At 44.8% G+C, this 22,423-nt stretch overlaps 1 protein-coding gene across 1 annotated transcript in view; it reads left to right on the plus strand.

Annotated features, from left to right (window-relative positions):
• Nucleotides 1-21,362, plus strand: part of LOC124035792 (immunoglobulin superfamily DCC subclass member 3-like) — a 121,954-nt gene extending 100,592 nt beyond the window's left edge. The window contains exons 9-14 of the mRNA XM_046349525.1: nt 8,423-8,587; nt 8,964-9,152; nt 9,376-9,480; nt 9,782-9,917; nt 10,020-10,245; nt 13,609-21,362. Coding sequence (XP_046205481.1) covers nt 8,423-8,587; nt 8,964-9,152; nt 9,376-9,480; nt 9,782-9,917; nt 10,020-10,245; nt 13,609-13,788 — 1,001 coding nt within the window. The 3' untranslated portion in view covers nt 13,789-21,362. The remainder of the gene's footprint in view (nt 1-8,422; nt 8,588-8,963; nt 9,153-9,375; nt 9,481-9,781; nt 9,918-10,019; nt 10,246-13,608) is intronic.
• The last annotated feature ends 1,061 nt before the right edge of the window (nt 21,363-22,423 follow it).

Raw genomic sequence — 22,423 nt, forward strand, 5'->3', positions numbered from 1 at the left:
CTGTGTGTTATGGAGCGGTGGGTGTAGACTGTATGAGGCACCAGGTGGCTGTGCTGGGGAGGGGAGGCTGGCTCCCCCAGGGCTGACTACAGCTCCTCTTCCAGATTTACCCCTCCTCTAGCTCCTCTTCCCTTGTGCCCTTTCTGAGAAAGGAGAAAGTAGAAGGGAGGGAGGGAAGGAAGGAAGGAAGGAGGGAGCTAAAAGGAGAAGGTGATAGCAGGGGAGAGGAAAGAGAAAAGAGTAAGAGGTAGAAAATGAAAAAACAGGAGACAGCAGGAGAGTGGAGAGAGCAGTAGACAGACAGCAAGAGAGAGGAGGGAGGAGAGAGCAGTAGACAGACAGCAGGAGAGAGGAGGGAGGAGAGAGCAGTAGACAGACAGCAAGAGAGAGGAGGGAGGAGAGAGCAGTAGACAGACAGCAAGAGAGAGGAGGGAGGAGAGAGCAGTAGACAGACAGCAGAAGAGAGGAGGGAGGAGAGCACAGTAGACAGACAGCAAGAGAGAGGAGGGAGGAGAGAGCAGTAGACAGACAGCTAGAGAGAGGAGGGAGGAGAGAGCAGTAGACAGACAGCAGGAGGAAGGAGGGAGGAGAGAGCAGTAGACAGACAGCAGGAGAGAGGAGGGAGGAGAGAGCAGTAGACAGACAGCAGGAGAGAGGAGAGAGCAGTAGACAGACAGCAGGAGGGAGGAGGGAGGAGAGAGCAGTAGACAGACAGCAAGAGAGAGGAGGGAGGAGAGAGCAGTAGACAGACAGCAAGAGAGAGGAGGGAGGAGAGGGCAGTAGACAGACAGCAGGAGGAAGGAGGGAGGAGAGAGCAGTAGACAGACAGCAGGAGAGAGGAGGGGAGAGAGAGCAGTAGACAGACAGCAGGAGAGAGGAGAGAGCAGTAGACAGACAGCAGGAGGGAGGAGGGAGGAGAGAGCAGTAGACAGACAGCAGGAGAGAGGAGGGAGGAGAGAGCAGTAGACAGACAGCAAGAGAGAGGAGGGAGGAGAGAGCAGTAGACAGACAGCAAGAGAGAGGAGAGGGCAGTAGACAGACAGCAGGAGAGAGGGGAGAGCAGTAGACAGACAGCAGGAGAGAGGAGGGAGGAGAGAGCCGTAGACAGACAGCAAGAGAGAGGAGAGGGCAGTAAACAGACAGCAGGAGAGAGGAGAGAGCAGTAGACAGACAGCAGGAGGGAGGCGAGAGCAGTAGACAGACAGCATAAGAGAGGAGAGGGCAGTAGACAGACAGCAGGAGAGAGGAGAGAGCAGTAGACAGACAGCAGGAGAGAGGAGAGAGCAGTAGACAGACAGCAGGAGAGAGGAGAGAGCAGTAGTCAGACAGCAGGAGAGAGGAGGGAGGAGAGAGCAGTAGACAGACAGCAGGAGAGAGGAGGGAGGAGAGAGCAGTAGACAGACAGCAGGAGAGAGGAGGGAGGAGAGAGCAGTAGACAGACAGCAGGAGAGAGGAGGGAGGAGAGAGCAGTAGACAGACAGCAGGAGAGAGGAGGGAGGAGAGAGCAGTAGACAGACAGCATGAGAGAGGAGGCAGGAGAGAGCAGTAGACAGACAGCAGGAGAGAGGAGAGAGCAGTAGACAGGCAGCAGGAGAGAGGAGTGAGCAGTAGACAGACAGCAGGAGAGAGGAGGGAGGAGAGAGCCGTAGACAGACAGCAGGGGAGAGGAGGGAGGAGAGAGCAGTAGACAGACAGCAGGAGAGAGGAGGGAGCAGTAGACAGGCAGCAGGAGAGAGGAGGGAGGAGAGAGCAGTAGACAGACAGCAGGAGAGAGGAGGGAGGAGAGAGCAGTAGACAGACAGCAGGAGAGAGGAGGGAGGAGAGAGCAGTAGACAGACAGCAGGAGAGAGGAGGGAGGAGAGAGCAGTAGACAGACAGCAGGAGAGAGGAGGGAGGAGAGAGCAGTAGACAGACAGCAGGAGAGAGGAGAGAGCAGTAGACAGGCAGCAGGAGAGAGGAGTGAGCAGTAGACAGGCAGCAGGAGAGAGGAGAGAGCAGTAGACAGGCAGCAGGAGAGAGGAGTGAGCAGTAGACAGGCAGCAGGAGAGAGGAGTGAGCAGTAGACAGGCAGCAGGAGAGAGGAGGGAGCAGTAGACAGGCAGCAGGAGAGAGGAGGGAGCAGTAGACAGACAGCAGGAGAGAGGAGTGAGCAGTAGACAGGCAGCAGGAGAGAGGAGGGAGCAGTAGACAGGCAGCAGGAGAGAGGAGGGAGGAGAGAGCAGTAGACAGACAGCAGGAGAGAGGAGGGAGGAGAGAGCAGTAGACAGACAGCAGGAGAGAGGAGGGAGGAGAGAGCAGTAGACAGACAGCAGGAGAGAGGAGGGAGGAGAGAGCAGTAGACAGACAGCAGGAGAGAGGAGGGAGGAGAGAGCAGTAGACAGACAGCAGGAGAGAGGAGGGAGGAGAGAGCAGTAGACAGACAGCAGGAGAGAGGAGGGAGGAGAGAGCAGTAGACAGACAGCTAGAGAGAGGAGGGAGGAGAGAGCAGTAGACAGACAGCAGGAGAGAGGAGGCAGGAGAGAGCAGTAGACAGACAGCAAGAGAGAGGAGGCAGGAGAGAGCAGTAGACAGACAGCAGGAGAGAGGAGGCAGGAGAGAGCAGTAGACAGACAGCAGGAGAGAGGAGGCAGGAGAGAGCAGTAGACAGACAGCATGAGAGAGGAGGCAGGAGAGAGCAGTAGACAGACAGCAGGAGAGAGGAGAGAGCAGTAGACAGACAGCAGGAGAGAGGAGTGAGCAGTAGACAGGCAGCAGGAGAGAGGAGGGAGCAGTAGACAGGCAGCAGGAGAGAGGAGTGAGCAGTAGACAGGCAGCAGGAGAGAGGAGTGAGCAGTAGACAGGCAGCAGGAGAGAGGAGGGAGCAGTAGACAGACAGCAGGAGAGAGGAGTGAGCAGTAGACAGGCAGCAGGAGAGAGGAGGGAGCAGTAGACAGGCAGCAGGAGAGAGGAGGGAGCAGTAGACAGACAGCAGGAGAGAGGAGTGAGCAGTAGACAGGCAGCAGGAGAGAGGAGGGAGCAGTAGACAGGCAGCAGGAGAGAGGAGGGAGGAGAGAGCAGTAGACAGACAGCAGGAGAGAGGAGGGAGGAGAGAGCAGTAGACAGACAGCATGAGAGAGGAGGGAGGAGAGAGCAGTAGACAGACAGCAAGAGAGAGGAGAGAGCAGTAGACAGACAGCAAGAGAGAGGAGAGAGCAGTAGACAGACAGCAGGAGAGAGGAGGGAGGAGAGAGCAGTAGACAGACAGCAGGAGAGAGGAGGGAGGAGAGAGCAGTAGACAGACAGCAGGAGAGAGGAGGGAGGAGAGAGCAGTAGACAGACAGCATGAGAGAGGAGGCAGGAGAGAGCAGTAGACAGACAGCAAGAGAGAGGAGAGAGCAGTAGACAGACAGCAAGAGAGAGGAGAGAGCAGTAGACAGACAGCAGGAGAGAGGAGGGAGGAGAGAGCCGTAGACAGACAGCAGGGGAGAGGAGGGAGGAGAGAGCAGTAGACAGACAGCAGGGGAGAGGAGAGAGCAGTGAGGACGTATGGTAACAGAACACCTGTTTCTCCAGCAACGCTAGGTTGGATGGACGCTCTGCCATCCCCATCCTTCATGTAGAGGAGACATAAAAGTGGCTTTTAATTGATAATTGAATGAGACTAAATGTTATGTTGGCATGTCAATGTTTATTTGCTGGGGGGGGTTGTGGCAATCATGTGTTTGTGTGTGTGTTTGTGTGTGGGTGTGCGTGCTGACATGTGTGTATCTGTATGGGTGTGTGAGTGTGCGTGTGTGCGTTGTTGCGTACTGACATGTGTTTATCTGTATGTGTGTGTCTGTATGGGTGTATCTGTATGTGTGTATCTGTATGGGTGTGTCTGTATGGGTGTATCTGTATGGGTGTGTCTGTATGGGTGTGTCTGTATGGGTGTGTCTGTATGGGTGTATATGTATGTGTGTGTATGTATGTGTGTGTCTGTATGGGTGTGTCTGTATGGGTGTATATGTATGGGTGTGTCTGTATGGGTGTGTCTGTATGGGTGTGTCTGTATGGGTGTATATGTATGTGTGTGTATGTATGTGTGTGTCTGTATGGGTGTATCTGTATGTGTGTATATGTATGTGTGCATCTGTATGTGTGTATCTGTATGGGTGTGTCTGTATGGGTGTATATGTATGTGTGTGTATGTATGGGTGTATCTGTATGTGTGTGTATGTATGTGTGTGTCTGTATGGGTGTATCTGTATGTGTGTGTATGTATGTGTGTATCTGTATGTGTGTATATGTATGGGTGTATCTGTATGTGTGTATCTGTATGTGTGTATATGTATGGGTGTATGTATGTGTGTATGTATGTGTGTGTATGTATGTGTGTATCTGTATGTGTGTATATGTATGGGTGTATCTGTATGGGTGTATATGTATGTGTGTGTCTGTATGTGTGTGTATCTGTATGGGTGTATCTGTATGGGTGTATATGTATGTGTGTGTCTGTATGGGTGTATATGTATGGGTGTATGTATGTGTGTATGTATGTGTGTGTATGTATGTGTGTATCTGTATGTGTGTATATGTATGTGTGTATATGTATGTGTGTGTCTGTATGGGTGTATATGTATGGGTGTGTCTGTATGGGTGTATATGTATGTGTGTGTCTGTATGGGTGTATCTGTATGGGTGTATCTGTATGGGTGTATATGTATGTGTGTGTCTGTATGGGTGTATATGTATGGGTGTGTCTGTATGGGTGTATATGTATGTGTGTGTCTGTATGGGTGTATCTGTATGGGTGTATCTGTATGGGTGTATATGTATGTGTGTGTCTGTATGGGTGTATATGTATGGGTGTATCTGTATGGGTGTATATGTATGTGTGTGTCTGTATGGGTGTATATGTATGGGTGTGTCTGTATGGGTGTATATGTATGTGTGTGTCTGTATGGGTGTATCTGTATGGGTGTATCTGTATGGGTGTATATGTATGTGTGTGTCTGTATGGGTGTATATGTATGGGTGTGTCTGTATGGGTGTATCTGTATGTGTGTGTCTGTATGGGTGTATCTGTATGGGTGTATCTGTATGGGTGTGTCTGTATGGGTGTATCTGTATGGGTGTATATGTATGGGTGTGTCTGTATGGGTGTATCTGTATGTGTGTGTCTGTATGGGTGTATCTGTATGGGTGTATCTGTATGGGTGTATATGTATGGGTGTGTCTGTATGGGTGTATCTGTATGTGTGTGTCTGCATGGGTGTATCTGTATGGGTGTATCTGTATGGGTGTGTCTGTATGGGTGTATCTGTATGGGTGTGTGTGCAGTGGTGACAGAGTACGTCACCCAGACACAGCTGCTGCTCTCTGCTCTGTAGTGCTATCAGATGTATAATTGAAGGTCCCAGGGGCTAGCCTATAGGAACTGCTTTAATTACCTACCAAAGACAGGCTGCCCCAATGGGCTGAGGGCTGGAGGTAGATAGTGGTTATGGGTGAGGAACTTTACTTAAGGGCCATAACACACTGTAACCCCCTCCCCCTTCACCCCCCTTCTCTCTTCAAATTTAACAAGCACTCACCTAGAGCCACCCCCTCGATTCACACAGCTCTGTTGTTCACAGTCACAGCCCCTATTACCAAATGATGCAATCCTGACAGTACACTCTAAAACAAAACTAAATAGTTTCAACTAATTATTATTGAGTAACTAGTTCCACCGCCTTTTTTTGTTTACTAACATTTTTGGTTCAAGTATTACTGTAGCTTCACCTTGACAAAATGCAGGCAAAACTTCAGTCAACTTAAAATGATGGGTTTGCTCAAATTGTGTCATTTATTCATTCAACTAAAAAGTGTTCTTTTTAACCTAATAAATGGCTGTCGAACTAGTTACACACAAAGCGAATTTAACAGATCACAATTCCAATTTACATGTTAGACGTTGTGCATGTTAATTTATAGAGTATTTCATATTCAACATGCCCTCACCTGGGATATGAACTCACAACCTCTTGGTTCACAGCAGTCCAAGTCTCCTGCTACACCACCACATCTTTGTCTATGACTGCTTTCACCTCTACTGCTACACTTTGCACTTCAAAGTGAATCTCAGCTCTGTTAAAAGTACTGTGTACTCAAGAAAAACTATTTGATATAGTATAGTGATTAAGCAGTAATATTAAAACAGAGTAATATGCTATACAGAAAAACCTAACATTGTAAAATAAGTCAATCAAATCAATGATTGGAGACTAAACTGGACTTTTCTGATAACTGCCAACGGCACTGGGGATTGGAATGCTCTGAACCAAGATGTTGTGAGTTCAAATCCCATGTGAGGACATGTTCAATAATGAAAAGCACTATGGGTGTGCCAGTTGCTTGGCCATTTTTTAGTTAAGATGCCCAAATAATAATGTACAGCTGAATGAACAAATGAGACAAGTTGAGCAAAAATGTCATTTTGACATTTACTGCATTTTTGCCTACGTTTTGTCAAATTGGAGCAATGTTTGGGCCAACACATTTATGTTGTTGTTCAGGTAACACTTGGACCGAGGAGTTGAGTAAATGGCTGTGGAAAAAGTCTGTGTCCTTAAAATGTATATAGTATGTATATAGTATGTATAAGTTGGAAGTAGGAGCCTAAGTGTTGTTGTCCATTAGTTTACTCCAATTAGGGGAAGGGCGGTAGGGTTAGGAAAATATATATATATATGGTATATATGTGTACAGTTGAAGTCGGAGGTTTACATACACTTAGGTTGGAGTCATTAAAATTTGTTTTTCAACCACTCCACAAATTTCTTGTTAACAAACTATAGTTTTGGTAAGTCTGTTAGGACATCTACTTGACACAAGTATTTTTTCCAACAATTGTTTACAGACAGATTATTTCACTTATAATTCACTGTATCACAATTCCAGTGGGTCAGAAGTTTACATACACTAAGTTGACTGTGCCTTTAAACAGCTTGGAAAATTCCAGAAAATTATGTCATGGCTTTAGAAGCTTCTGATAGGCTAATTGACATCATTTGAGTCAATTGGAGGTGTACCTGTGGATATATATCAAGGCCTACTGTAACGGCTTTCTTCCGTTGAAGGAGAGTCGGACCAAAATGCAGCGTGGTTAGTTCGATACATCTTTAATCAAGAAAAACCACGAACAATACAAAAACAACAAACGGAATGAGAACCTATACAGCCTATCTGGTGAAACCTATACAGCCTATCTGGTGAAACCTATACAGCCTATCTGGTGAAACCTATACAGCCTATCTGGTGACAACTAACACAGAGACAGGAACAATCACCCACGACAACTCAAAGAATATGGCTGCCTAAATATGGTTCCCAATCAGAGACAACGATAATCACCTGACTCTGATTGAGAACCGCCTCAGGCAGCCATAGACTATGCTAGACACCCCACAAAAACTCCATGACAAAAATGCACCACAATAACCCATGTCACCAAGAACACCATCCCAACCGTGAAGCACGGGGGTGGCAGCATCATGTTGTGGGGGTGCGTTGCTGCAGGAGGGACTGGTGCTCTTCACAAAATACATGGCATCATGAGGAAAGATAATTATGTGGACATATTGAAGCAACATCTCAAGACATCAGTCTGGAAGTTAAAGCTTGGTCCCAAATGGGTCTTCCAAATGGACAATGACCCCAAGCATACTTCCAAAGTTGTGGCAAAATGTCTTAATGGCCACAAAGCCCTGACCTCAATCCTATAAAAAATGTGGGCAGAACTGAAAAAGCGTGTGCGAGCAAGGAGGCCTACAAACCTGACTCAGTTACACCAGCTCTGACAGGAGGAATGGGCCAAAATTCACCCAAATTACTGTGGGAAGCTTGTGGAAGGTTACCCCAAACGTTTGACCCAAGTTAAACAATTTAAAGGCAATGCTACCAAATAGTAATTGAGTGTATGTAAACTTCTGATCCACTGAGAATGTGATGAATTAAATAAAAGCTGAAATAAATAATTCTCTCTACTATTATTCTGACATTTCACATTTTTAAAATAAAGTGGTGATCCTAACTAACCTAAGACAGGGAATTTTTACTGGGATTAAATGTCAGGAATTGTGAAAAGCTGAGTTTAAAATGTATTTGGCTAAGGTGTATGTAAACATCTGACTTCAACTGTAAATATTACTAATATTATGTATAAATATTTAAAATAATATAATATTTAATTTTATATACTATATATATATATATATATATATATATATACATACATATATATTTACAAATATATATATATATGGGGGATTGGAAATAATTACATTTATGGAAGCCACAATCTATCTCCAATATTAAAGTTGATCTACCCCCTAAAAACACATGTGGTGGAAGCAGTTATTTTTCTACAGTGTACAAAAAGCAGTTAAATTAAACCATCTCTTTCTCCCTCCCCCTTCAGACCCTGTGGAGATGGAGTACCAGGAAGCCGTCAGTAAGGTGACTCTACAGCAGGTCGTAGGTGATCTGGAGCCCTCCACCGGCTACACCTTCTATGTGAAGGCTTACACGTCCCGCGGAGCCAGCAAGCCCTCCGAGAGCGCCACCGAGAGCACGCTGGGCGAAGGTGTGCCTTGGGAACGCACACACTTACACACATACACACACACACACACACACACACACACACACACACACACACACACACACACACACACACACACACACACACATATATATATAAACGCTCACTTAACTGGTGGTAATTACATGCACCAAAAAAGGTTTTTATGAGTTGTTTATTGTAAAAGTTCTGTAAAACACCTACAGGAGTCTGTAGTACAGTAGCCACATACCTGACTGAGATATACTGAGAAAGTACTAAAGACCTGTTTTATAGACTAAAACATGGTTGACGGCTTGTGTTTAGTTTAATATATCATGTAAGTTATTTTTGTTATGTGGATGTTTAGTGGATTCTAACACCACCGTGTGTGTTTCAGTGCCAGCACCCCCATCACTGTTCATTAGATTGGTGAACAGCAGTGTGGTGCAGGCGGTGTGGGAGCCATCCTCTAAGATGGGCCAATATGAGGGCTTCAGGCTGTACTACAGGAGGGTCCACACCCCCCTCTTCACCGGACCACTCACCTTCACCCGCAACGTCACCCAGTACAACATCACCCAGCTGGGTGAGACAGGGGGACATGGGCTGGGGGCTGGGGGAAAGGAGGATCCATGGAGATGTGTTGAAAGGATTGTTACACGGTCAATGTGTTTAACGTGATGCCTTGAGTGATTGTACATTAGAAGCCAACTCTATTTACATAGCTATATGTTTCATCTCTCTCTCTCTCTCTCTCTCTCTCTCTCTCTCTCTCTCTCTCTCTCTCTCTCTGTTCCTCCTCTCCTCAGATCCAACCCTGGTGTATGAGATTAAGGTTCTGGCCTTCAACCAACACGGAGACGGCAACGCCACCATGCGCTTCGTCTCACTGAAGGAGGCTGTGGAGAAATCAGGTGACTTCCTGCTGCCCGCACACACAAACACAAACACCCACGCAGACCAGGGCTCACACGTCCTGTAATCTTTTCAGAGCAGCGTTGAAGAGGCCTCGTGCAGGCTGCTGTTGTGTGATTACAGCTCTCCGTTTGACTGGATCACTCCATGCTGCCACAGCATTGGTAGTCTGGCTGGCAGCACTAGATTAGGTTGTGGGTGTACTGTATGACAGCTCTGTGCTGTGGGCTTTGTTTCTCTGTGTGTATGTGGCATTGCTGTTGTCCTTACTGGGCCGTGTGTGTGTGTGTGTGTCTACAGTGCTGAACACCCCCTGTGACTGTGTGAAAGATGAACAGAGCAAGACCTCTACAACCGGCATCATCATCGGCATCCATATAGGAGTCACCTGCATCGTATTCTGCATGCTCTTCCTCATGTTCAGCTACAGGGGGAGGTGAGTATTGGTGCAACGACAAGGGGACTATGTGTGTCTGTGTGGGCTTGATCCTGGCATGTGGCCTGACGGTGTGTTTTTGTGTGAATTGTGTTCCTCCAGGTTGATGACGTGCAAGACAGTGCAGGCCACCCCCCAGGCCGGGCGTAACATTGCCCTGGAGTTGTCCTCCACCTCCCAGAGGGCCCTGGCCTTAAACGGGGTGAGCAGATCAGGCATGGAAGGGAACGGCAGCCTTGCTGGGAAGAGCAGGGGAGACAGCAACGAGCTGGAGAGACTCTTCTCAGGCCCTTCCCACTGTGGAGACCTAGCAGACAGTTCACGCATGGTGAGTAGAGGGCCTGTCACCAAGTAGTCAACTGAAATCAAGTCATAAGAGTTCAATTTATCCAAGTCTAGAATGATGCAATGGGCTAGATTTACATTAGATTTACGTTAGATTTACATTAGATTGGCCATTTTCTACAGTTGAAGTTTACATACGCCTTAGAAAAAATCAATTTAAACTCAGTTTTTCACAATTCCTGACATTTAATCCTAGTCAAAATTCCCTGTCTTTGGTCAGTTAGGATCACCACTTTATTTTAAGAATGTGAAATGTCAGAATAATAGTAGAGAGAATGATTTATTTCATCGTTTATTTCTTTCATCACATTTCCAGTGGGTCAGAAGTTAACATGCACTCAACTAGTATTTGGTAGCATTGCCTTTCAATTGTTTAACTTGGGTCAAATGTTTCGGGTAGCCTTCCACAAGCTTCCCACAATAAGTTGAGTGAATTCTGGCCCATTCCTCCTGTCAGAGCTGGTGTAACTGAGTCAGGTTTGTAGGCCTCCTTACTCGCACATGCTTTTTCAATTCTGCCCACAAATATTCTATCGGATTGAGGTCAGGGCTTTGTGATGGCCACTCCAATACGTGACTTTGTTGCCCTTAAGACATTTTGCCACAACTTTGGAAGTTTGCTTGGGGTCATTGTCCATTTGGAAGACCCATTTGCGACCAAGCTTTAACTTCCTGACTGATGTCTTGAGATGTTGCTTCAATATGTCCAAGCCAAGTCAACAAACAGATCACTGACCATCTCGAATCCCACCGTACCTTCTCCGCTGTGCAATCTGGTTTCCGAGCCGGTCACGGGTGCACCTCAGCCACGCTCAAGGTACTAAACGATATCATAACCGCCATCGATAAAAGACAGTACTGTGCAGCCGTCTTCATCGAACTGGCCAAGGCTTTAGACAGTCAATCACCATATTCTTATCGGCAGACTCAGTAGCCTCGGTTTTTCTAATGACTGCCTTCCCTGGTTCTCCAACTACTTTGCAGACAGAGTTCAGTGTGTCAAATCGGAGGGCATGTTGTCCGGTCCTCTGGCAGTCTCTATGGGGGTGCCACAGGGTTCAATTCTCGGACCGACTCTTTTCTCTGTATATATCAATGATGTTGCTCTTGCTGCGGGCGATTCCCTGATCCACCTCTACACAGATGACACCATTCTGTATACTTCTGGCCCTTACTTGGACACTATGCTATCTAACCTCCAAATGAGCTTCAATGCCATACAACACTCCTTCCGTGGCCTCCAACTGCTCTTAAACGCTAGTAAAAACCAAATGCATGCTTTTCAACCGTTCGCTGCCTTCACCCACACGCCCGACCTCGAATATGTGGACATCTATAAGTACCTAGGTGTCTGGCTAGACTATAAAATCTCCTTCCAGAATCATATCAAACATCTCCAATCTAAAATCAAATCTAGAGTCGGCTTTCTACTCCGCAACAAAGCCTCCTTCACTCACGCCGCCACACTTACCCTAGTAAAACTGACTATCCTACCGATCCTCGACTTCGGCGATGTCATCTACAAAATAGCTTCCAATACTCTACTCAGCAAACTGGATGCAGTTTATCACAGTGCCATCCGTTTTGTTACTAAAGCACCTTATACCACCCACCACTGCGACCTGTATGCTCTAGTCGGCTGGCCCTCGCTACATATTCATCGCCAGACCCACTGGCTCCAGGTCATCTACAAGTCCATGCTAGGTAAAGCTCCGCCTTATCTCAGTTCACTGGTCACGATGGCAACACCCACCCGTAGCACGCGCTCCAGAAAGTGTATCTCACTGATCATCCCTAAAGCCAACACCTCATTTGGCCACCTTTCCTTCCAGTTCTCTGCTGCCTGTGACTGGGACAAATTGTAAAAATCGCTGAAGTTGGAGACTTTTATCTCCCTCACCAACTTCAAACATCTGCTATCTGAGCAGCTAACCGATCGCTGCAGCTGTACATAGTCCATCGGTAAATAGCCCACCCAATTTACCTACCTCATCCCCATACTGTTTTTATTTATTTACTTTTCTGCTCTTTTGCACACCAGTATCTCTACCTGCACATGACCATCTGATTATTTATCACTCCAGTGTTAATCTGCATAATTGTATTTATTTGCCTACCTCCTCATGCCTTTTGCACACAATGTATATAGACTCTCTTTCTACTGTGTTACTGACTTGTTTATTGTTTACTCCATGTGTAACTCTGTGTTGTTGTCTGTTCACACTGCTTTATCTTGGCCAGGTCGCAGTTGTAAATGAGAACTTGTTCTCAACTAGCCTACCTGGTTAAATAAAGGTGAAATAAAAAATAAATGTCCACATAATTGTCTTTCCTCATGATGCCATCTATTTTGTGAAGTGCACCAGTCCCTCCTGCAGCAAAGCACCCCCACAACATTTTGCTGCCACCCCCATGCTTCACGGTTGGGATGGTGTTCTTCAGCTTGTAAGCCTCCCCCTTTTTCCTCCAAACATAACGATGGTCATTATGGCCAAACAGTTCTATTTTTGTTTCATCAGACCAGAGGACATTTCTCCAAAAAGTACAATCTTTATCCCCATGTGCAGTTGCAAACCGTAGTTTGGCTTTTTTATGGCGGTTTTGGAGCAGTGGTTTCTTCCTTGCTGAGCAGCCTTTCAGGTTATGTCGAATTTTGACTTGTTTTACTGTGGATATAGATACTTTAATACCTGTTTCCTCCAGCCTCTTCTCAATGGTCCTTTGCTGTTGTTCTGGGATTGATTTTCACTTTTCGCACCAAAGTACGCCTATCAGAAGCTTCTAAAGCCATAACATAATTTTCTGGAATTTTCCAAGCTGTTTTAAGGCGCAGTCAACTTAGTGTATGTAAACTTTTGACCCACTGGAATTGTGATACAGTGAATTATAAGTGAAATAATCTGTCTGTAAACAATTGTTGGAAAATTATTTGTGTCATGCACAAAGTAGATGTCCTAACTGACTAACTGCCAAAACTATAGTTTGTTAACAAGAAATGTGTATAGTGGTTGGAAATCGAGTTTTAATGACTCCAACCTAAGTGCATGGAAACTTCTGACTTCAACTGTAAATTCCCATATTGAAGCTGGAATCGTTAATTGGTGAAACTGCAACGGCCGTTAACGATATTACAAGAACAACATAGTTACTGCAAACAACTAACACAGTTCACAGTTTATTCCCCCTGGCATCATTGCACAGGCGGTAGAACAGAACAATTTGTACTGCAATTTTTTTCCAGCACGACGCTCCTCACCTCGTCAACAAAACAATAACAACGCCAGCGGCTCTGTTTCCCCTACTACTCATTCCATCTTTAACTACATTACTGTGTGTGTGTTTCCAGTTGGATAGATCCCTGGTGTCCTGTGCGCTGAACGAGACCCAGTTGTCCACTCTGCCGCTGGTTGACTTCAGCCTTGTGGTGGAGAGGGACAGAGAGACGCAGTTCCAGAGGCCTCCAGCAGAGGGCCGGGGGGCCAGTGACAGGGCTGTGGCCGGGGTCACCCAGCAGAACCAGACCTGATAGAAGCATGAACGTCAAGTCTGTGACACGGTCACAGTGTCACCTCAGACTCGTATCACACTCAGGTCGACCGAAGTATTTCTTTTCCTATTCGTTTTTCTTTGTGCAAAGAATTGTATTATTGGTAAGTTAAATAAGTCGCCTCTGGAAAAGTTATAGGGTCTTGGACTCATTCTTGGAGGTGTCCCCGGCCTAGGTGTTTGGTGCGCTTTTGTGATGGACAGCTAGGTTTTAGCTTTGGCAGGTGAATTAAGTGTTCTTGTTTTTTTGTTTTACTTCCTTCATTTTCTGGTTGCAGAATAGATATCCAGAATGTCTTTGTTATACACTCATCATCTTAACTCAGAATCGAATATGTTTTTATTCCTCTACTATCTCACAAAATGGTTCTAAGTTATTGTTCTTATTTCTACTATTTCTTTCAATGTCAAAGACTGCTGCCTCCTCTCAGCCTAGCAAGGATTCCACAAACGCATCCAACAAAGACTTAAGGCCTTCTTCCAGTGATTTCATAAATTCTCTGTCTCAGGACTTTTCTTTTCAGTGATATCAATGGTTTTTTTATTAGTTCTCGGCCTTCATACAGGTTCTTAACTTGGCTCTGTGAACCTTAGGATTCAACAAAAAACTACCTCAGCCGGAATGAATGTGACGTGGGAAACCTTTTGGGTCCGTCTTTTCCCCCTGCGTTCAGTTACTTTGACATGTGGAGCGATCGGTTCGTAAAACACGAGAACAGGTGCCACGCTACCTCAGATGTCAAGAACCGCCGCTCTCCTGCTTGTCGAAGCGAGGGGGGGGAAAAAAAGAAGAAGAAAAATCAAACGGAAAGCACTTCAAAACGCTGAAGTCCACGTTCTACCTCAAGATAACAATGTTGTAGTTGTTCTTTCTTTCATAATGAAACATGTACTTCTGTTGTGAGAGCTCCTGGCTTCCCTCCGTCGATGAATTGCTGTTTGTGGATATGTCAGTACCTCATGCCAGTTGACAGATGATATTGTTGTAAGAATTCTACTTGTAAAAGACATTTTTTCATAGTTTTCCATCGTGTTTGCGTGAGATATTTTCTCTTTGTTTTATTTGAATCTTAGTTGCTTCTGTTGATTGAAAAGACTGTTAGCGTTGCACTGCACTGCCACTAATACTTTCAGGACAGTTTTACTGCTATGTGAGAACTGCTGCAGATATTCCATTGGGCAGGTGAGGTTTTAGTTACATTTACACTTATATGTGTATTTATGAATGATTTCAGGATGGAATTGTGCGTGCGTGTGTGTGTGTGTGTGTGTGTGTGTGTGTGTGTGTGTGTGTGTGTGTGTGTGTGTGTGTGTGTGTGTGTGTGTGTGTGTGTGTGTGTGTGTGTGTGTGTGTGTGTGTGTGTGTGTGTGTGTGTGTGTGTGTGTGTGTGTGTGTGTGTGTGTGTGTGTGTGTGTGTGCGGTATATGTGATGTATTTAGATAAATAAGCACAAATGTATCAAAATGTCATTGTAGGCGTTGACAACCACAAATATTAATGTATCTGATATGATCCCAGGTAATTGGCTTTTCAATTGGCAATAGTGTTGTTCTAATCTGATTTTTTGGGCTCTGCTTGTCACTCACTCCGAGCTGTGGCACAGTGCACTCCTCTTGTTATAGTTCATCAATTCAAATCAATTGTCTGCTGTCGTAATAGCCAAGACTTCTCGAGCCTGTCCATCCCAGATCCCTCACTCCATCCCTCCTCCACACTGGCAAATTAAAGTGCTTCAGGAAAACCTTTATCACAGTGCTGCATGCAAATCCAGAGGGAGATGGTTTAACAGGTGGACCATAGGTATTAACTCACAGCCTGAGCAAACACACAGTCAACTTGATGTTATTAGACTTGGATCTGATCCAGGGTCAGATCTGGGAGTGCCACCACCACTGCTCCACCTGTTACTCCAGAACCATGCTCTCTGGAGCTGGAGCGTCCCTGAGGCAGAGCCAACCTGAGCCAGGCCAGTACTCTTACGGTAGCCTGGGTTAGGGCCGCTGTCCGACGGACACCCTGTCTTCTCCCTGGCTCTCTCTACTGTAGAGATAGATCACATTTGAACTCTCACGTAATGGCCTATAGCAGTATTACTCTGGTAACCTACCTCAACCCCGACACGACCGTCCTGCTCTCAGGTTGCTCCCTCTCACACTCTGACCGAAACTTCTATATGTACATAAATATAGACCACACACACATAATGACACACACACTCCTAGGGAAGGGAGGATGTCTTCAGGGCCTTGTGGTAGTGCAGTTGTGTGACAGAAAAACTTTATGCTTAGCTTTTTGTCTTTATGCTTAGCTTTTGTGGATGTGAATGTATCACAATTGTTTTTATTACATTTTTGTTGTATTAGAAGCTTTTATGTTTTTGTTTTTTCACTCAGCCTTGAATGTCTTTGAACATGTGTCTGTTATAGACTAATAAACGAGGGCATCAAACACTCACTGCAAACTGTAGTACAGCTACTCGGTATAAACTGTAGTACAGCTACTCACTGCAGACTGTAGTACAGCTACTCACTGCAGACTGTAGTACAGCTACTCACTGCAGACTGTAGTACAGCTACTCACTGCAGACTGTAGTACAGCCACTCACTGCAAACTGTAGTACAGCTACTCGGTATAAACTGTAGTACAGCTACTCGGTATAAACTGTAGTACAGCTACTCACTGCAGACTGTAGTACAGCTACTCGGTATAAACTGTAGTACAGCTACTCGGTATAAACTGTAGTACAGCTACTCACTGCAGACTGTAGTACAGCTACTCGGTATAAACTGTAGTACAGCTACTCGGTATAAACTGTAGTACAGCTACTCACTGCGGACTGTAGTACAGCTACTCGGTATAAACTGTAGTACAGCTACTCAGTATAAACTGTAGTACGGCTACTCAGTATAAACTGTAGTACAGCTACTCACTGCAGACTGTTGTACAGCTACTCACTGCAGACTGTAGTACAGCTACTCAGTATAAACTAGTACAGCTACTCACTGCAGACTGTAGTACAGCTACTCAGTATAAACTGTAGTACAGCTACTCACTGCAGACTGTAGTACAGCTACTCAGTATAAACTGTAGTACGGCTACTCAGTGTAAACTGTAATACAGCTACTCAGTATAAACTGTAGTACAGCTACTCAGTATAAACTGTAGTACGGCTACTCAGTGTAAACTGTAATACAGCTACTCAGTATAAACTGTAGTACGGCTACTACTCTTTTATTCCCAGAACCCTCCTCACAGATGATGTGCAGCAACAGGTGTTTGTAAATACAGATAATGAACAGTCACCAGTTCTCACCCCTGATTTATTGCAAGGGGTTTCTGCAGTTATCATACTCAAATTGTGTTAATAATTGGAGTAACTCTTATTAGATATGAAATACTGTACTCGATATAAATCATCTCCTGTAAAGGCACACACATATTCCTACCTTCCTAGGCTGCAGTCATGTTGGTCCAATATGTTTGAGTTCGATCGTTTAGAGCAGCCGGTGCTCTCATCTCTTTGTAGTTGGCTGATTAGAGGAAGTGTGTGCAGCGCTTGGTCCATTCTAGACTTGACATGGTAACGACACTAGCCTGAAACGGACTGGTTAAATAAATGGGGTGTGTGTTAAAGCCGGGCTGTAGAACTGTGTTTCTGTTAGACTATCTATTGTACAGTGGTAATGCACATTACATTCCAGAGACTGTGTGTCAGTCAGTGTGTGCTCCTCCGGGCAGAGGGTTTTTATTGTACGATGCAGTAGAAGTCGTTGTTGTTAATGCTTTGCATTGTTGCCGAAAACGTGGAACCAGAACTCGCCTGCAGTAATTCTGTACGTTGTGTTTGTTTGTTTCGTTCACCGTGCGTTTCTTAAATTGTCTTCATTTCTTGTATTGTTATTGTACATGATGGTAGATTTACATTGCAAGTCTTAGTAAACCATAACGATAGTTGTCAAACTAGCAGAAAGAAATGCCTCAGAAATGTCACACGTGTATTTATGAACTGTTGATGTAATGTTCTCTCATGTGCGTCTTTAAAAATGTAAAAGATGTGGAGGGGAGGAGGGGTCTCTCCAGATAAACCAGAGGTACTTTTTCTTTGTAATTTACGGTTAATTTCCGATGCTGGAAATTGCCCACATCTCATCCCTGATTTGACAGGTTTTAGTACCATACAGTGCACAACTTATTTACCCTTCACCCAGAATGCCGAGCTGTAAATTGAGGCATCATGTTTACATGATTGATATGATCATGATTCTCCCAGTGCTTTACACTCCTATAGATCAGTGTTAAGAGCTGCCCTCTGTGATCAACTGCCGAAGCCGCTCTAGTCTATTCTGACTTATTACCACTCCATTGGCTGGTGAGATGAGATTCTCCCGCTATCTATTCTCAGCCCTGCTTCTTCCTCTCGTGAGATTCCTGTCCGTGGAGTGTGTTTCTCTGGACAAAGAGAGAGTGGGCTGACTGTGCTCAGGGAACGTCTATCTAATCCTTGTGTTGTATTTGTCACAGCGGAACATGGACTGGGCGCTCCACTATGAGAGTCCATGTTATTTAGTACAATCTTCCTCTCACAGTGCTCTGACTGTGCTCTATTCAACCAGTTTAGGGGGAGGGATTGCCTTTTTTGTTTTTTCGACTAGGCAAATAATCAAGAAGATAATCTGTCCACTGTCACACATACTGAGCAGATAATGGTAATCCTCCATGCATGAAGATGTGTAGCCTCAGTGAGCCACGTATGTAGGGATTCATAAATGAAGTTCACAACCGCTCTTCTTAGTATGGTTTTGTCTCTCTTCCTTGCCCCTCTGTAATGCCACCTCTCCCTACACACACACACACACACACACACACACACACACACACACACACACACACACACACACACACACACACACACACACACACACACACACACACACACAACACACACACACACACACACACACACACACACACACACACACACCAGCGACACACACACAACTTTGTAAAGAAAGGAGTGTTTGCCAGAATTACCCCATTGCCCCAGCTCTCCCCAGAGAGAATCAGGGGAGAGACATTAGCTGGTTTATCTCTGGCCCCACAAGCCTATTGAGAACTGGAGAGTAAACACGTCAAACCGGGAATCTGTAAAACAAACATTTTTTCTGTGTGACAATAATGTTACCATTTCAGCTTTTTAAGCCTCTTCATGAAAGGGATGAAATGTTCAAGCGTTTTCTCTGTTCTCTCACCCAGCCATGGAAGGCGAGGGGAAACTCTGAAACTACTGCCGGCCATCTTTTTTTCCTGGTGTTTTTTCTTTCTATTTTTGCCGATCCTTTTCATGCTAATTTGGACTCCTAATAAGTTAGGAATTCTCTTAACTGGCAGTTGCTGACCAGTGGCCACAAAGGAAATAGTCAAGTATCTACCAAGACTAATATAGACACTTGCACAGTCTTGTAGAAGTGATTGTTTGCATTTTAGATCATGTTACTGTAGGAGTAGGTACTCACGGTATGCCACACTGGCCTGACATCTTAAAACAAAGCCTCCCCCAAAACTGGTTTGGGCATGAGTTAGTATCTTAGTAAGATTTGTTGCAACACATCTATGAAATATGGTGTGGTGTTGTAGTTACATGAGATACAACTCCAAGTCTGTCCATGTCTTCCACATTTTTTTGCTCATATTGTAGAAACAGGAGAAAGCGAGCTACATATTGTAGGAGCTTAGCGAAAACGATTACAGTGATATCTCATTGTTGACATGTTTGAAGCCACAGTGGGTGTAACCAACGAACAAGGCCTGTTGAGGGATTGGCCTTTTTGTCATGCTGTAACACCACCCAGTTCAGATGTATTGATCGTATTGATCACTGTGGCAACAAATGACTATACTTTAGATTGTAAATGGATTGCATTTCTGATGCTATTATCTCTCAGATATCCTCCCAAGAACACAATGACTGTACATGGCAGATAATGCCGATTTGAAGATGGTCTAGTCATTTGAATTCTTGTAATTTAATGGTGAATTAATGGAATTGTAACTTAAAGCATGTTTGAGATCAGTAGTATATTTGCACCTCTGTTGAGAAACATGTTAAATCCAATGTATTTCAGCCACAGAGAAAAATCGTTTTTTTTTTTTAAACCATATCTTTCTCAGCTATTCGCAAATGTGCTGTTTCAGCAGATTGCTAAAGTGTTCGTTTATCATTATTGGATTTGTGATGGTGACACTGTGACATTTAGCCATTGGGATAGGGCGAATATTGTCATCTCAACATGGTGCTACTGACGTTTCTATTCCACACCGTTGGTCTACATATTTGATAGTGTGTATTTGCTGCAACTGTTTCTACTCAGAAAGACATTGTTATATAATCATCCTGACTGCTTGTCGATCATCGCCGTACCTGTTAGTATAACTCACGTTGTCCTGTTTGATCCCTTTTCCACCACTAAGAGATGTAATTGATTTCGCCGTCAAACCGTCAAATCGAGTTCATGGTCATTCAACAGTGGAGACAATGAACCTTTTCAGACAAACGTTTATTAACAGGTTTTCGTGTTAAAGCTGTGCTTTAGAGGAGCGTGCGCTTATGGAAATACACACAAAGTTTGCGCAGCTTTAATCTACAGTACAGACCTGCGTTGCTACGCCATCAAGCGGGGATACGAGAGCTGCTTGTATCTACAGGAAAACCTGTGCCTACTTATTGTAGCTACAGTTGAGCTTACACGGGTGGTATTTCTGTCATATTTGATCTCCTCTTACCCAGTTTGGTTGGCAATAATGACTGTATCCCTCCTCACAAACCTGTGGCATTCTCTCCACCAGGCACAGAAGCCACCAGGCACATCGCACAGGGCAAGGAGGAAAGACTTTCCAATGCAGTTACTATACATACGACTGTCAAAGTCATTGTTGCTAATGCTACTACCATGCCATTGGGTTATTATATAGCCGCAAAAGTGCTAACCTAAACCAAATGTCAAATGCAGTGCCCAGCCAGTTTCTATAGCCTCACTGTACCTTTAATGTGGGGAAAGGTGCCTCGGTTTTTAGTGCTTGTGTTGGGTTTGATATAGGGACAGAGATGGTGTGATGAGAATAGCCAGGCTATGGAGAAGGAACTAAGAGAGCACAAACCTGTACAGTATAGTATAATCAGCTGCATATTGTCTGTGGGGAGCTGTTCAGTCACATCTGTCTGTCTGTCTGTCTATCTATATGTCTGCTGAGGTCAGTGCCTCTGCCTGCCCTTGTGTCCCACAATCAAATTCAGGTCAATATCAAGTTTTTCCCGTCGGGGATCATTCTTTATGTGTCCACAAATGTGTGTTCTCTGTGATACAGTATCTGTAGTTGGTCGTGATGGTTGGCCGTGATTCACATGTGTATACATATGTATAATACTGTATGTATGTGTATATGTGTATAAAGACAGACTAGATCTTTTTTTAGTGGTTTGTATTGTTTTAGAAGTCATTGTGCCACACTGATTAAAGGCAAAAGACGACAACAACGACAGTAATAAACTAGCTCTAGTAATTAAACGGACAAGTGTGAGTGTTTCTTACTCTGCGTGTGGATGTGTGTGTGCGCCTGGCGCGTGGTTGTTTTGCCGATTATCTTCACATTTGTCTTGCGTATTATAATTAAGAAATGGCGACCTTCATCAAAAGCACATCCACGCTCATGACACATCCGGCTAAATAAGGCATAGCAGAAAACGTAAACACAAGGTTAACCCTACAGTAGCCTTACAGTACTTCGAAGCTGCATCCTACAATGCCTCACATTCTACCATGGTGAACCCCAGTCATGGCATTGATTTATAATACACTCATTACTGTATGCGGATTTCTAATCCCTGCCAATCCAACAATGTCAGGTTTTAAGAAAGACTAGGAATCTAAATCAAACTCTCTCTGCTTATTTGGGCTGTGAATTATATTCTGAAGCATGTTTCAGTACTAGTTTCATCATCCAGTTCACTTGCTTAAATGTATTTCCAACTTCTTTTACACTCCACTCTTTAATTCTAATTCTAAATCGGAACATATTGTTACCGCAATCCTAAACTTTTAGTATCCCTTACTTTTCAGTACCAAGGAGCTATCCATATTTTATCTGGTTAAGCCATGGATGCCCAGTAAAAAGTGTGTGTAGTGTTTTACTTTGATAAAACATTGGGCAGTAAAAATGCACATCTTCACGTGGCAGAAACTGTGTGTACTCGGGCTCGGAATAGCCAGTGACCTCACAATATGATATTATCAAGATACTTAGGTGCCGATATACACTATGTATTGTGATTCTCACGATTCAATATGTAGTGATTCGATACTGTGATTTTGTTGAGATTCGAGGAGTCATCATGCCAGGTAGTCCTGAGGCATGGTCCTAGGGCTCAGGTCCTCCGAGAGAGAGAAAGAAAGAGAGAATTAGAGAGAGCATACTTAAATTCACACAGGACACATGTTAAGACAGGAGAAGTACTCCAGATATAACAAACTGACCCTAGCCCCCCGACACATAAACTACTGCAGTATAAATACTGGAGGCTGAGACAGGAGGGGTCAGGAGACACTGTGGCCCCATCCGA

The sequence above is a fragment of the Oncorhynchus gorbuscha genome, linkage group LG05 (genome assembly GCF_021184085.1).
Source record: "Oncorhynchus gorbuscha isolate QuinsamMale2020 ecotype Even-year linkage group LG05, OgorEven_v1.0, whole genome shotgun sequence".
Lineage (NCBI taxonomy): Eukaryota > Metazoa > Chordata > Actinopteri > Salmoniformes > Salmonidae > Oncorhynchus > Oncorhynchus gorbuscha.